Raw genomic sequence first — 16621 nt, 5'->3', positions numbered from 1 at the left:
AGCAACTTGAAAGGAATTAGTCTGAACTGTAACTAATTGCATATTTTTACACTTCAGCCTTTCATGCTTATTTTACATAAACAGAAATAGTGGAACTCTACAAAAGCTGCTTCTGTTTTGGGAATAAGTATCTCTCTCCACTTGTCTATGCCAAGTATTTTGAGATGCCTATTGATTCCAGATGGATCCACAGTGCTGATCCCCAGGACCAACAGCCAGAAGATGATTCATCACTTCTTCAAGTTCAGTACAGCACCCATGTTTACAAATAGAGATATACGTTTAAGATGACAGAATTATGACAATATTTTATATATTTAATTATGTTAAATGTGCACCAATCTTTCAGCTTTGTGTCCCTCATCACTGCTACAAATACTCCTTTATTCAGTCACAAATCATTCCCAAAATATTTAAGGGAAAAAAGAAAAAAGAAGCAATATTGAGAAATCCAGGCAAAGCTATTTTCTGAAATACAAGTATTTAAGATATAAAGTAGTCCTCAAGTTTTCAGTGTACAAGTAAAACAAATTGAAAGGCATCTTTTTTTAATAAGAGATAAACTTGCATAAGCATGCAAACAAAAACATTTCAGTATTTGTAATAAATTTGTTCTTACAAATCACCCACGCTTCTAATCAGCACTTTCTTCCTGGCCCACTATCAAAATATCATCACTGCTGGCAGAAAAAAGGGTCTGTGAAAAACCTCAGTTTTATAAGTATGCACAACTGGTCACAAACAGGAGCCCACTAGCAACAGAAGTGCTCAAACCAGCTCCCTTGTTTTACATCCTTACAGAGGGCAAATGGCAGCAGTAATCACACTGTATTAATAGAGGAAATAAAGAAATTCAGTTTCTTAGAATAATTATCATGTGAAGCCTGCACCCCTGAAAACATTTAGTCTTTCAAATGGAAGTGTATCACATTTAACATTAAACTCTATATTACACCAGTTTCAATATCTGCCTGAACTGGCATGAAACACTTAAAAGTTATAATAGCAGTTTTGTATTTGAACATTTTCTGCCAGGACTGATTTTTTTTTTCATTACATATTTAATAAACTTATTTCCAAATATACTCACTCTGTTTATTCTTAAGCTTCCTAAATAGCAGTTCTATGGTGCTAATAATAGAACCTAGCAGTTCTGTTGTGTTCTTCCACAGTCTTCCCCACACTACAAATGCAAGCACAGTGTATTTATTTTGCCAAGGAACCCTCATAGCCAGGTGTCCATGTATATTTTTGCATACTCAAAATCCTACATTTTTTAAGTGGAAAAAGAATTTTAAAATTTAGCTTGTATTTTTAAAAATACAAGCTAGTACTGCAGAATGAAAGACTCAAATTGGGGAAAAAAAAAAAAAAGGAAGTTAATATTCTAACAAGTAAACCCAGGGGACTACAAAGAGGCTCAACCATTGCACTTGGTCCATTTACATTTGAAATAAACAGTTCACAACAATACCAGCGGAACATGAACCCTTTATAAACAGGCATAGTAACAGGACCCAAGAGAAAAGCAGTTCCCTAGAAGTTAAAATATTTTCCATGGATGTGAAAGATCTCAGCAAATTATAAATTAAAGGACCAAGAAAGGTAAAGTAACAGAACACTGTCCTGCCTTTACAACTCTTTCATATGAATACTGACCAAGTACAGAACACAAACCCTTTTCTGTACTTTGCAGTCCACTAAAGCTGCTTTTCAGAAAGATGCCCCTTCTAGCCAAAACTGAGCATGAGTCTGGCTTTGTTGAAGTCAAGGATCTCACTGGCTCCAAGAAAACTCTTGGCTGTGCCACGTCTCTGACACTGGGTCACCAGCTCACAGTCTCCACACTTACTTCATTGCATCTGAATTTTAAAGTTCAGACTCAGACCAAGTCTGAGTCTTGGTGTTTTCAACAACAATTTGAACCAGCAGATCCTCTGCAGAGCAGATTCATGTTTGAAGAGCCATTCCAAAACCAGAGCCACACCTGATTAGGGAGTTAACCACCTTCTAGTAGCACAGACCATCCTCATGAAGCAACAAAATCCAAGGCAGATGATTTTGTTGCAAACAGGCACCCTCTTGAAAAACAAGTGCCATACAGACACTCCAAATGAGGTCAAGAGCAAACAGGTCTGAGTTAAATTAAGCATTAAGCCACTGAGTCACCTCAAAAGCAGATGAAGGATGTATTTTTTTTTAAATAATCTTTTACTAACCTTGCTCAATCTATAAAGATGTGTCAGAAATAATTGTTTTTTGAAGATGGAATTAGCAAAAGTTAGCACCTGCACAAAGAGACAGGCATCACCACCAAAAGGATAACAAGCCTTGAATTTTTTTAATGTTACACAACTTTATGGAAAGCTATGTAGCTTGCCAGTTCAGAGAATACATGAAACAGAAATAAAGCATTACACCAAAGCTAAACTCAGCATGCCCTTAGGATTTCATCAGAAAGTACAATATAGAAATTCTGTATTCAAAGAAAATTTGTAAGAGAAAAGTGAAAAGGATTTTCTTTTCAACTACATCATCTTACTTTGATTTCTCTTCTCTCATGAATGCGTCATTTTAGCTTTAAGTTAAGACTGTGCCACACAACTAGCTCTTCGAAGATACTTATTACAGACAAATTTCTCTTGCTCCCAACAGGCATAGAGAGGTCTCCTCTGCTGTAATATTCCACTACAAACTGGAATTGAATGGTTTGGGTTGGAAGGGACCTTAAATATCATCTGTATCCATGGGCAGGAAAAACTTCCGCTAGACCTCAAAGCCCCATCCAAACTGCCCTGGAACACCCCAGGGATGGGGTACCCACAGCTTTTCTGGGCAACCTGTGCCAGTGCCTCACCACACTCACAGTAGAGAATTTCTTCCCAATATCTAATCTAAGTCTACCCCACCCCAATTTCAAGCCACAACCTCTTGTAATGTCAAATGCTTCTCTTAACTGCTCTGCTGCCCCCAGCCCACCTGCAGCTGGAATCAAGGTTTAATGCATGTGTCAGAATGGAATATGTTCCCTGCTCCAGCTGAGGAACTGATGATTACACCCACTACCTACACAACAACTGTCTATTTGCATATTTTAAGAAATTCTATTCACTATATAACTTCATGAGCAGCAAGGGTAAGAATGGTAAGGAGAGGATGTTAACATAATTGCACATGTAAGCAACATACTCTGTGTGCTCCAGCATGCTCAGACTAACCACAAATGCACTCATATTTGCAATATTCTCCTGCAGCTGTGTGGGAGCCACAGGAGGCTGCACACTCAGCTGGGGGTGGCAGCACTTCATGCACTCATAAAACCTTGTGGTGTTCCAACATAAATTAAAGACAAGATCACAACTGTACCAGTGTATAATTTAAAAGGCAAAATTGTTATTATTATTTCCACTGATTAAACAATAACAAAGGTGGACTGTGATCAATGTTAGGATCAAAGTAAAGAAGAGCAAGATTATTCTGAATCCACTGTCCAAATAAAACAACACTGCGCCTCTACAATATGAGTTACTGATGTCCTGTGTGATTTCTCATATAGCTACACCAGTAGGAAGACTTACTAATTGCTCTGGAGAGGCTAAAAAGTCCCACTAACTTTGGAGAAGTATCTGCAGTAGAGATAAACTAGTTCTTTAAGAATTTAATAGACTTCACTACTTCTAAGGCTGCACACAGCCATTCCTTCAGACTCAAAAATCTGTGTTTCCTACTGAATAAAACCACAATATATACCATCCAATTTATCAGAACAAGACTCTGGTGAAAGTAAGCAGGAGATAACTAGCACACAATGGAATACAAATGGAAAAACAGACATGAGGGAAAAGAAAGATTTGTACATACATTCATGTTTTCATACCACAGAGGTGATTAAGATAATACTTAGAGCCTTCTTTACAAAGAAGTATTTTACTTTTTGTGCCCCTCCACTGTTCGTGGCTTCCAGGACATATACTACATCCATGCCCAAAGAAGAGACATTCAAAAAAATCCCACAAAGTAGCTGTTCTTCTCAGAGGCTTGTTTTGCACTCTTCAGAAAAAAACATTGCAGAAATAGAATATTTCACAAGAAAGGTCTTCATATACTATAGAAGAGTAATTAACACATTCCAAGCAAGACTGCTATCAAGTGACCCAGCCATAGCACTACATAAATCAGTTAACCATGGTATTTTAGAGTCTCCCAACAAGGCTGAAAAACACTTAAAGCTAAATAATGAAATCTTATTTTAATTCAAGAAATCAAGTTTTTTCCCCCAGACAACAGGGATGGCAAAAAAAAACATTATTCCTTTGCTGAGCCCGGACAGCAAGTTCACAGGGCACAGCGCTACATGTCTTCCTTGTGCAGCCTGTATTTCCTTCCTGGAACTGAAGAAGGAGAGACATGAGCCCCATCAAAACACCTCCATCAAGCTTTCAATAGTCCTGAGAACAATTACAAGGCTGTCAGAGAGGAAACTGCAACTGGTCTGTCTGCACGCAGGGTGTAGTGCTGCACCTGCCTATGGAGGGCTGAGAGAGATGGGACAGCACAGGCACTGCTGGGCACTCCACTGATTGCACGGGGCATGAGGGGTCAGGGAAAACACAAAAGTTACACACAGCACTGCAAACAGCTCAGCAAGGCAGGAGTATCCCAGTAGGACAAGCAGTACCATGAAATTCCATGCACACCTGACGGCAACAAACTGAGGGCTGAGGTGTTCACAGAATCCCAGAATGGGTCACGAATGGAAGGGACCACAGTGGGTCACCTGGTCCAACCTCCCTGACCAAACAGGGTCATCTCAAAGCACATGGCACAGGATAACATCCAGATGTTCCTGGATACCTCCAGGGAGACTCCAAAGCTTCTCTGGGCAATCTGTTCCAGTGCATGCTCACCTGCACAGTAAAGTTCTCCCTCATGTTCAGGTGGAGCTTCCTGTGCCTCAGTTTCTGCCCATTGCCTCATCTCCTGGTGGTCGGCACCACCGAGCAGAGCCTGGTACATCCTATTGGCACCTCCCCTTTAGCTACTTGAACACATAAATGATGTCCGCTCGCAGTCATCTCTTACCGAAGCTGAGCTTCGAGATTGTTGCACCGGTACCTGTTCCGAGAGCACCCCTATGGAGCACACAGATGCCCTGCGTGCATACACAGCATCTCCATCTTCCGCTGAAGGCACAAGGAGATAAAAACCCTCCAGAGGGCCAGCGCTAGGATCCTCCAGCTCTCGTGGCACCTCAGAGAAGGTGCATTCACCTCTCTGCCCACCCGAGACAGGCCCCTGAGTCCCTCCGGACACTAGGGCGAGGGGCAGCAAGGACAGAGGGAGAGAGCGGGACAACCCGCCGGTACCCAGGGCTGGGGCAGAGAGCAATGACAGGTCCTGACCAATCATACCATGGGTCCGCGGGGCACGACGGCACCTACCGTGTACTCCCGCACTTGGCTGTGGAAGTTCTGCTCCCGGATCGTCACCTCGTCCGCTTCCATCCTTCATAGTACCGCGGCCCCCGCGAGCAATGGCGGCCGCCGCCGCCGCGCCTGCTCCTGCCCCGCCGGCGACGAGCGGGCCACCATGGCCGGAGGCAGCCCGGCCGCTCCCCCGGGCCCCGACAGCTGCTGAGCGGCCCCGGCTCCGCCGCTCTGTCTATACCGTCCGGCTGGCGCGGAGGAGGAGGAGGAGGAGGAGGAAGGGCGGGAAGCGCCGCCTCAGCTCCTCCTGCTGCGTCACCGCGCAGCGACCCCGCCAGGGGCGGGCGAAGGGGAGGGCGGGGTCACACCGCGGGGGCGTGGCTTAACCTTAAATGGAGGGTGGGGAAGTCACGCCCAGAGGCGGGCTAGAGGGAGGAGCGAGAAGGAGGCGTGGCCATGGCTACTGAGGGCGTGGCCAGGGCTGTTGGGGGCGTGGCCAGGGCCGCTGGGGGCGGGGCCAGGGCTGCTGGGGGCGGGGCCAGGGCTGCTGGGGACGGGGGTGGTTTTACCGGCAAGGCCCGAGTCACAGAATGACGGAATTGTTCAGGCAGGAAAGCCCCCCGAGATCATCGAATCCATCCTGTGACCGAACATCACTGCGTCAGCTGTACCGTCAGCTATACCGTGGTATAGCTAAGTACCATGTCGTCTTTCCTTAAACACTCCCAGGAACGGTGACTCCCCCACCTCCTTCGGCAGCCATTCCAATGTCTAATCTCTCTTTCAGGGAAGAATTTCCTCCTGATGTCCAACCTGAACTTCCCGTGGCGCACCCTAAGACTATGTCCCCATCCTGTCGGAAACAGGCCAGCTGTTTGTGCCCGTGTGGGGACTGGCAGGGACAGAGTGTCCTGGGGGACACAGGGGAGAAGGGACCCTGAGCGGCAGGACAGGAGGCTCCTGTGGGGAAAGCAGGGCAGGAGACAGTGGTGGGCATGGGGAGAGCTGCTCCCTGCAGGGAGCTCCCCAGTGAAGGGAGTGGCAGAGCAGTCTGGACCCCGGGGGTCACTTGCAGGGGTCACCCGGAGCCCGTCGGAGCCGGGTGTGGGCAGGGGTTCAGCTCCCCGCTCGGGGACACGACAGCCACCACTGTCACTGAAGCCGGCAGGGAAACATGAGGGAGCCGGGGGTGCTCGGCTCTAGTTGATCCTCCTCAAACTCAACAATGTAAACGCATCCGATTTTCTAGTTTGAAAGAACACTTAAAACTTCAGTCACAACTTTTATTCCTCTTCCCTGGAGCAGGTTTTTGTCATTGAGTGATTTCTGCTTTCTCTGGTTTTTGCCCAAGTGCTGTGATGAGAAGGTACAATCTCCCTATTATTCCCTGTTCCCTCTACATCCATGGGCAATCTTCTCTTTTTCTGACTTTGCAAGTAGATACACAGAAGACTATTAATCTAGGATACACTATAAATTACAGGTTGTGATTTAGCAAATCAAGCTTTTATTTCAATCCAAGTATGTATCATTAGTCTAGAGAAGTTTCAAAAATAAGGATCATCATTTTCTACTCATTCACAACTATTGATACATCATATATGCTGTCAATGCCAATTATAATTCCAATTATATTAATTCTCCAGCCTCTGGCCCATTTTCTTGGTTAAAAGCAGATGGTAAAGTATTTATGAATTTTTAGAGTTAGAAAAAGTAATCTTTGACTGATGTATTTCTTGTAGTCCTGATGCAGAGGGTCCTGCAGCTTGAGTATGGCCAGAGCTCCACCTTTGTTCTTTTGATCCTTGTGAAGATAAAGACGAGGTATTTGCAGGCACAATCATATCATGGGTGTGGCAGGCCAGAAATGTTCCCATGCTTTCTCCTCTTGAAGCCCACTGCTCAAGGAGGGAGACTTCAGGCGTTCACTGAGGCTGTAGGAATAGAATACTATTAAAAGCAGAGTTAAAGGATCAGGGAGCACCGTCTTTGAGCTGCTTCTTGGGAAAAGCTGTCCTACTTTACAGCTGTTTTCTGCACAGCACTTGATTCTGTCTGATATTATTACTTGTCTGGGGTTTTCTTCTTTGCCTATTCCTATTTATCTTCAATCTCCTTTTCTTCTTCAGATGCTGAAAGTGATGAAAGCATCCCTATAGTTTCCAAGATGAATCTGACAAAGAATTGTACTTCTAGTTGAGTCTAGTTCTAATTTCAACTAGAATTAGACTTGTGCTGTTCTCTGCTCAGGTGCTTGTCCAGAATGAACAGCGTAACTGAAGGCAAGGTTATAGGTAGACAAAATATCTTTTATTATAACAAACACAGATGACAAGAACAGAAAATTGTCTGGCATGTGCAAACCTGCCCCAGGGAAACCAAATTCTCTTAGAACTGCGTATAGAAATATTGGAACAGTAAAGTCAGGATCCCAACTTTCATCATCTTACATAAAAGACCCACACAATAAATGACAATGGTACTGGAGCCAGGCTGTTAGGAACTGAATGTTAGGCCTTCACTGGATTTGTGATGAAGAGAGAAATGTTGTCACCAGAGCAAACCTGCTCTTAAGAACTAGGGAGACCAGATCAAAGAGGAAAAACGGGAACAACCAGAGACTCAGCCAGGAGTCCAAGCCTGAGGTGAGGGTTAGTTCCTGAGCTACCTGGGAAATGACTCACCCACTGTCAAGAAACAGCATTTCAGGCATTTCTAACTTTATCTGCAGACATATTGAATACTGGAAGATTGTAAACAAAAATAACAGTATTTTTGTAGCTTATAGAAAGTAAGATTTAGAAGACCTGAAGCTTCCACTCCCACTTGGGCAATATGTGTTCTTTTTAATCTACTGAATTTGAAGTAAACCTAAGGAGGAGATACAGTACATAATTTGTCTCATACTGTGGACTGTTGAGTTCTTTCTTCCAGTTCTAGCAGATGAATCATCAGAAACAACATACACATTTATATTTGCTGAAAAGGCGGGGGGGATGGAAACAGCTTCGATCCTTTCTTGGGCAGAAGTTACTGCTCAGTTCTGAGGTATTTACATCACAAAGGAAGGTCAGAGTAGCCACCACAGCAAAATCTATTTATACCAAAGGAAATTCAGTCTAAAGGAGGCAACTCTTGCAAACTGATGAGAAGGCTGACAGATGCATGCATTGATCTGATAGGAGTACAAAAGTAATAGTTTGAAGCATATTAGATGTAAAACTGCCAAAGCAAGTCTGTGGTACTTTGCATCAGAGAGTGGTTAAAAGACTTCTAGGTGTTTTTCATCCATATCCCAGACAAAATGAGACTGTGCTGGAGGGACTGCCCTCAGCCATTCTTACGTCCTCCTCAGTAACTCTAAGGGACCTGTTGTAATCTAGGTGTAAATAGAAAACTTTCTCATAGTGGTAATGGACAGATACACACAAGAGCAGTAATAAAAAAACAGACTTCCTTCTAACTTACATCTGGTGGTACCTAACCCCCAGCATAAAAGTTGAGAAGATTTATGAGATTTTGCTCAGTTTATTGCTTTTCAGATTAGTTTTAACACCATTTTTCAGCTTCAGGATGACCCAGTAAGTATCTGGTACTCTGAATACCCAAGGAGAGTTTTATGTGCACAGGATTACCTCTAAGATTTTCCAAACAAAAACGTTGGAATAGTCAAGGCAATAAAAGTAATTTGAATTGTCAAAGTTGGAAGCTTTTAAAGTTGGAACTGTTCTCTAGGAAGGTTCCCTCAGAATTTGCCAATGGATTTCAAAGCACTCTTTAACTGTAAATGCAAGATTGGCACCATGCCTTTAAGTCTAAATTTATCTCACAGCATTTGAATAGGTGATACCTTTTTTCAAATCATCTTTTATTCAAATGAAGCTTGGCTAAACAGAAAATAGGAAGTTATTCTCTCTGTTAATATGACTAGTTACATACTTATATTCAAAATATTACCTAGGAATTAGTCAGATTGAAGCCCAAAGCTTCAAATCACTTTCGTATGATGCCAAGAATGACCACTGACTTTAAAGAGATATTTGGGTATATACATGCCACAGGTGACACCCAGCACTTTATATTCAAAAACAAATTTTGGAAGACAAAAAAAAAAGATTCAAAAGTTAAAATATCTTGATCATGGTATAAAAGAAACATAATACTATCAAAATTATGTATATTAGATTCATTTATTGGGTGATTTTTTCAGTGTCTTATATTGGGTAGTCTAAAACATAGAAAGAATTGCATTATAACTTCAGAAATCCAGTTCCATCAGTCTTGGATCTGGATTCAGCTTAAAATATTGCTGACTAACATGTCATTTCTATTCATAACTTATACTTTATACTTCTTTGCTTTTTTTTAAGAACAGAAACGTTGGGCTTTTTTTTGTTCCAAATACTTCTCGCTTGTATTTTCATTGCATTAACCCAGTAACAATAACTCCCCAGCTAAATGCTGTATAATAGCACAATATATCTATTTTAACTTTTTGAAACAACCAAGGAAAATAAATTTGAATTAAAAATTACAATGTTGGCACAAGAAAAGAGGACGTAAACTAGTTTAGTATAGACTCACATAGGTATGTGCTGGATTTTATAAATATATAGTCATAAATATATATATATTATAAATTTATATAGTCATAAATGTATTGATGAATACATAATCCCCCCAAAAAGAAGAAAAAACCACAAAGTATTACCATTTGGTAATTATTCCATTACTGTTGGAACAAGCTTTTAAAATCAACATTTTAGTAAAAATCTGCACTATTTCTAACTTAAAGCTTGGTCCACTTGTAAAAAATTAAGTGATACTGCTTTCAATAACAAGGAACTGGATTTGGTAATGAATAAACCCCCTTCTAACCCTTAAGTTTCCTTCAGTGACAGGAGCCTAGAGTCAGTACCTGCAGTTTATTACAGTCAGAGGCATAAACTCTGCAGACTGTCAGGTAAAGCATAAGTCACATCATGAAGCTTCACATCATGAAGAGAACAGTTTCTCTTCCATATCTAGGCAGCATGAAGTGACTGAAAGACCATTTTGCCTCCATTCACCCTTAATGGGGCTTTCATGTCCCATTGGGAGCATTCAAAGCACTCTTCAAATCAAAACATGGCAAAACTCATACCACATTGCAGCTTAAACTTCATTAGGAATAAAATGAAAGGTAATCTTTAAGGATATGTGGCTGCATAAGTCAAAGTTCACCTGCTAAGTAGATATGAACGAGGTCAGGGTCATCTGTGCCATGCTGTGTACCCATGGCTGTTTGCATTGATTCTTCAAGTAGGTATTTATTGGTAAAATTCTGGAATGACTGTCTGGGCCAATATTGTTACAGAAGAACCAAAGAACTAAATCAACTAAAAAAAAAAAAAAAAAAAAGTGTCCTTTTCAACAGTTTACTGTCTTTTTTTAGCCCAGAAATTTAGTGTTAGACTCAATCAGCCTCTGAAAGGGGTTCAGCTAGAGTGGATGGATGAAAAGACTGAAATTTCATTACTTCCCCTTATGGTGTGCTCAATATTTAATTCCTGCTAATCACAATTCTCCTCAAAATCTCCTTTTCAGTCAGTTAAAAAGATTTACTCTAAGTAAATTTACCCTTTGAAAATTTTTCTCAACCATGAACTCTTTTTTTTTCTTTCATCCCTGAATCCTCTCCAAACTTTTAACCTACTTATTAAAATGCAGACACAAGAACTGAAAGCAGTATTCTAGGCTCAGTTTCAGCAATTCTATGAACAAATGTAAAATAACCTTCTTATTCTATGCTTTTTGTTACAGACCATTTAATCACTATGGAGGAAAACAACGCACAGATTCAGAGGTGAAAAACATGATTACTTCCCAGAAGTAAATGGAATGTGCAGTTGAAGATATTTGTATTTACTCCTGTCTTCCTGCTGTCAGAGGCCTGGCTGCAGGTGAAAGGCTGCCTTGTGGTTTTGATTGCCATGTCCACTTACTTCCTTACAGAAAATAAAGACAATTTTAGGGACATTTTAATCCAAATGCAATAGCAATCATTTCCTTGACATAGAAAATGGTGGTTACTCTGAACTTCCCTCATACCAACCAGCAGCAATCTGTAATTTCTATTCTGATCACTGCCCTGTAGATACAGCCCTGGTTCTGTAGAAAGGACCTCAACCCCTTGTTCCTGGTGCATTCATGGAGTTTTGACTGAATTCAAGCCTCTTTTGTTTTCTGCTTCCCAAACATTTCAGATTGCTTTGTATGATTAGATCATCTTTGTAATTTACCACTCCTACTTCCAGTATTTGCCAGCATTTTTGTATTATCTGCCAGTATCATTAGCAGTGATTTGTCAACCAGAATAAATACATCCTTAAAAAATTACATTACCATCTCTGTGAGGTTTTTTAAATTTTTCATACTATTTTTTTCCTCATCTTTGGAAAGTTCCTGATGTACTAAGTACATAAAATAATTATTTTACTGGTTACAAGTGTTATGTTTACCCATATGTAATAGAAGCTTGCCAATATCATGGATTGGTTTCATGGCAACACCATAAGGGGATTAAAAGAGTTATCCCAGAGTGAAGTCAATATTATTTGTGTTAGCAAATAATCATTAAAAGCTTTAATGTTGTTTTACCACTGGCTGAATAATAGCACCAAAGGTGTCTCTGAAACCAAAGTGTCACAAACAATTCTTCTGTTTTTCCAGAAGAGACACTCTCTTCACTCTGTGCCTTCTCTCCAGCCTCTGTTTAGTTCCCACTCTAGAAGTGCCTACATGGTCCCATTTTAAATGATCCCAGGCCCTGCTGCACTTTGGTTTGTTGTGTACACAGCACCATGTTACATCTACACAGAGCACAGAGCTGCAGTCTCACCTCTCACTGCCCCATGCTTGCCCCACAGGCTTTGCTGATCATTTACCATCTTACTTTACAGTGCTTCTCTGTCCTTTCAGAATATTCTCCTTTGATTTGTGGGTCAGTCAACATCTTGCATTAGATATCTGAGTCTGCCAATCTACTATTGATTCTAAAAGATGTGATCATGCATTAGCTGTATTATAAATGATGAAATTGCAAATATCCACCCATATGATCAGTTCCTGACTACTTAACATGGCTGTAATCATTGTCCTTTAAAAAAATTAAATCATTAATCTGCTGGGCCATCTGTGCTTACTCTGAACTATCCTCAAGATATATTTTATTAGTTACATAGTTTTGAGAAATGGAATTTTACCATTTTTGGAGAAGAGAGGTTGCACTGTGAAATCCCTAAACAATAACTGAAAAAATATTTGGTATTAGTTAAATAATTTTATTTTTTCTCTCTAAATTCAGCATCTGACTCACCATGACTAAGATGCTTTTACTGTTAAATACCACATGGAAGGCATTTCAAAAATCCATCCTGTATTAACTACAACCGTTTTTCAGTCTGGGTGACAAAATCACACTGTATAAATTTAGTCTTTGAAAGTAAGCCATGCACCTTTTATGAAGGACTTTTATCCAAAATGCTAGAAATTTTAAAGGAAATTAATCATCTTAATTTCTTAAATTAATAGGTGCAAGATTTATTCTTAAATCATAGATACTCCTTTCTAATTAAATTCAAATGTGTTTAATGCATCTCAGGAGTGTTAAGATAATAAGTAGACCTTTTCTGGAACTTAACATCCTCGATCCCTGTCAATAATTATATTGGGTGGCTAATAAAATATGATGCCAGGCATTTTTTAAATCTTTATCTTCCTCCTCTGTCTCATTAGCAAAATGAATAGGTTTGCTCCAGAGGCATCACCTAATCTGGAGAATTCAATGTTGTTCAAGGACACAGCAAATAAATTTCAGCAGGTATTCCTTCCTGCAACAGTCATATATAAAATGTACTTTTACAGCATCTGCCAGTTACTCGTTGCTGTATAAGATTATTGCCATTGTAAAAGCCACCAAAGGCTGGAAAACCAAAAAGTCTGTCAGGTGTGATCTCCAGACATGGAGAACTTTATGCAGTTATCAAAGACTACACTCCTCATAGAGCTGCAGTGTCCAGTAATTGATCCACAGAAAACATGGCACTCATCCATTCCACCAGTGGTCTATCAGAAAATGCTGACATCAAGAGTGAAAGTTATTTTATAACAGAAGACAATACTTATTTTCAGAAACTGGACTCAGCTCTAGTAAGCCTTTTAACAAAAATTATGCCATTAATGTGAAATTAGCTAATTTGTTCTTGAGAGTTTAATTTCCTTTCTCAAGTAGACATTACATTACAGTAATTATACCTGAAAGTTAGGGGAAAAAAATGGCAGGATCCTCAGCCCCTGGGATGATATATAGTCCTCTGGCCCTCATATAAAAGCAAAAGCCATCTCTAGTCACTTGGGTATATCCAAGTATTTGAATGGAGGACTCCAGAGATTTCATTTCATTTCACTTGAAGGTAGGAGGACAGAAGAAGGAATAGGTTGTGATTCATCCAACTCTTTAAAATATTTCCAGCTTTCTAATTTTAGGCCCTGTACACCATACATTAAACTCAAATGATACCCACCCTGCCAGTGATTGCAACTGCAGAGATACTGCCTGCTGAAGCTCCATCTCTGTCTATGCAACACGGCACATATGTGATATTTGACCACATTTTACATGCAGTGTGTCACACAGAATCCCAGAGTCTTTTGAGTTGAAAGACACCAATAAGGATTGTCAAGCCCAGCTCCCTGCTCCTTGCAGGACTACCTGGAACTAAATCATGTGACTAAGAGCAATGTCCAGATATTCTCTGAACTCTGACAAGCTTAGTGCAATGACCACTTCCCTGGGAAGCCTGCTCCAGTGACCACCCTCTCAGTGCAAAACCTTTTCCTCACTGAAGTCCAATCTGAACTTCCCCGACACAGCCTCATTCCATTCCATAAGGCATCCCTTTTAAAAACACTATCACACTGTGCCCCTTTATTTTTTTTCCCATTTTATTGAGCTGTAGCCCTTGGCTTGGGCAAGAGGAAAGGTCAGTCTACACAACATACAAAAAAGTATGTGGGTGTCCTACAAAATCTCTGAAGCCAAGGTTTGTCTAAAGACTACTGTCCAGATACTTCATCTTACTCTGTGAGGAATCACCTATTTAAATTGTAGAGATAGTACAAAGCCAAAAAAGTTTCATAGGATGTATTCTTACTGTTTTACATGAAGTGTGTTGATGCCTCAAGACTTACTTGCTTTTACACAAACAATACTTTTTGCATTGTTTTTAATTTGCCAATAGCTAAGCATAAATTAAAAGAGTACATTAAAAGTCACTCTAAGGCACATAGGAGAACCTAAATACACAAGAGTCACTTTATCCTGAATAATAAAAACAACAAACCATGGGAAATAACTCTGTAGTTTGTCACTGGTAAAGTATTGCAGAGGATGTAGTTTTCATTGCAGTACCATTAATGCTGCATAGCATATGACAGCTTTGCTATTTATGCAGTCATGTCTGCACTGTTTCTGTAGCCTGACAGCCCATCTCCCTACCCCACACTCTGTCCTGTCATCACTGGGGCTATCCAAGTGCCAATACTCTGGACATATGCTAACCTGACATCTTCCCCACCTTTAAATCCTTGCCCACAGTCCATTTATAGTCACCTTCCCCAAAATTAGCACAATTAGAATATACTTTCAGACCTATTTGCTGTCTCATTGTGTATTAACACCTGAGTATCAACAAAATAAGAAAACAACCCACGTTCTCACAGACGGATCTTCTCCCTACTTCAACTCTGTTACCAAAGTGATATTTAGTCTGGAATGCATTCAGGCTGCTAGCAAAACTGCTAGGGAATTAATTATTGAACATTGCTCTTGTCCTAAATAACACTATGGGCTATGGCATACATTTGGATTTTTTATTGTAGTGGCAGAGATAAAGTGCCAGTGAGCTCATCATCTTCCCAGGTTCTCTTCACCCCACAGCTCAGAGCAAAATACCGGCAGCACCCTGGTGAGATGAACTTCCAGCCATACTCCTTGCCTTCCTCTGTCTTGCAGCTCCACCACTGACTCCCATATTTAACACCATCACCACGCAGCAGGATCTGCTGATGCATCCCTTCATATTTTCTTTTGGACCTTGAGTCATGCCACGCTTGAGGGAACATTAGCTTTCCTCTCAAATAGCTCTGCAGTAAGTCTTGCATTCCTTCTCTGTGGCCTAAAGCACCTTATAGAATCTCTGAATCAAAAACTATTTTGTTTATTCAAGTTCTAAAATTTTCACATAATTTGGCATTGTGAAATAATCCCACAGCAGACACTGTACAACTCCAAGTTCCCTATATTTAATTGATTTTTGTATTACTGCAGGCTAATAACCTCCATAGAGCCTCTGCAAAACCCAAGTGAGGATTTCATTTGAGCACTTTGTGAAAGTACTCAAGCAAGAACTTTCTGGGCTGTAGTGCTGATCCTGTCCAGCTTTGTTCTTGTTCAATTTATCCCCACTACCCCTCAGCAGCACTGACACAGCCATACATGGCTGGCCAGACCTGGGGAAGATAACTAGCAAAAATACAAAATTTAATCAGAATGAATTCTCTGAGCCAGTTCATTCTGTGTTCACACAACAGAAGGAGTGTTGTAAACTGAGCACAGAGCTACTGCAGCCATCACTATTGCAGAGAGAAATGCTTGTGAGCTACAGTGTACATGGAAAACCATCACAAATGTTTTTCTGTTTGGCCAATGCCATTTGTAGTACTGAGAGTAATAGAAAATGTGATAAAATATATTGTTCTTTTGCTCTGTAATCACAATCCTTACAAAGAATTATGAGTCAAGACATAACTGCTGACCAATAATTTTCACAATGGGCTATGGAATAAGAAATACATATGCAGAATGCCAGCAGGACAAATTCATTGCATTTTTTAGGAGTTTGTCCAAAGATCCACTCATGCAGTATATTCTAAGTGTATATTTTCAAATAATTGAATTAATTTAAATATTGTATGCATACTTACACATAGTGTGGGTCTGTGTATTTATGTATGGTTTGTGTGCTTATTTTTATTTAAAATTCTCGAAAATATAGTTACTCTGCTATAGTACTGAAATAAGCTTGTACAGAAGAGATCATTGGGTAGTGTCCTCTAGAGAATTTATTTTCAAGAGCCAAATTACATAGTTTGTA

At 40.5% G+C, this 16621-nt stretch overlaps 1 protein-coding gene across 2 annotated transcripts in view; it reads right to left on the bottom strand.

Annotated features, from left to right (window-relative positions):
- Positions 1-5792, bottom strand: part of LMBR1 (limb development membrane protein 1) — a 68931-nt gene extending 63139 nt beyond the window's left edge. Inside the window, exon 1 of one of the 2 annotated variants that reach the window (XM_086865282.1) lies at positions 5442-5792. In XM_086865282.1, coding sequence (XP_086721408.1) covers positions 5442-5504 — 63 coding nt within the window. In that variant the 5' untranslated portion in view covers positions 5505-5792. The remainder of the gene's footprint in view (positions 1-5441) is intronic. The other variant, XM_086865292.1, reaches the window with a different exon arrangement.
- Between the last annotated feature and the right edge of the window lie 10829 nt (positions 5793-16621).

This window comes from Cyanistes caeruleus, chromosome 1, assembly GCF_971803275.1.
Source record: "Cyanistes caeruleus chromosome 1, bCyaCae1.hap1.1, whole genome shotgun sequence".
Classification (NCBI taxonomy): Eukaryota; Metazoa; Chordata; class Aves; order Passeriformes; family Paridae; genus Cyanistes; species Cyanistes caeruleus.
This window is presented reverse-complemented; position numbering and strand designations above follow the sequence as displayed.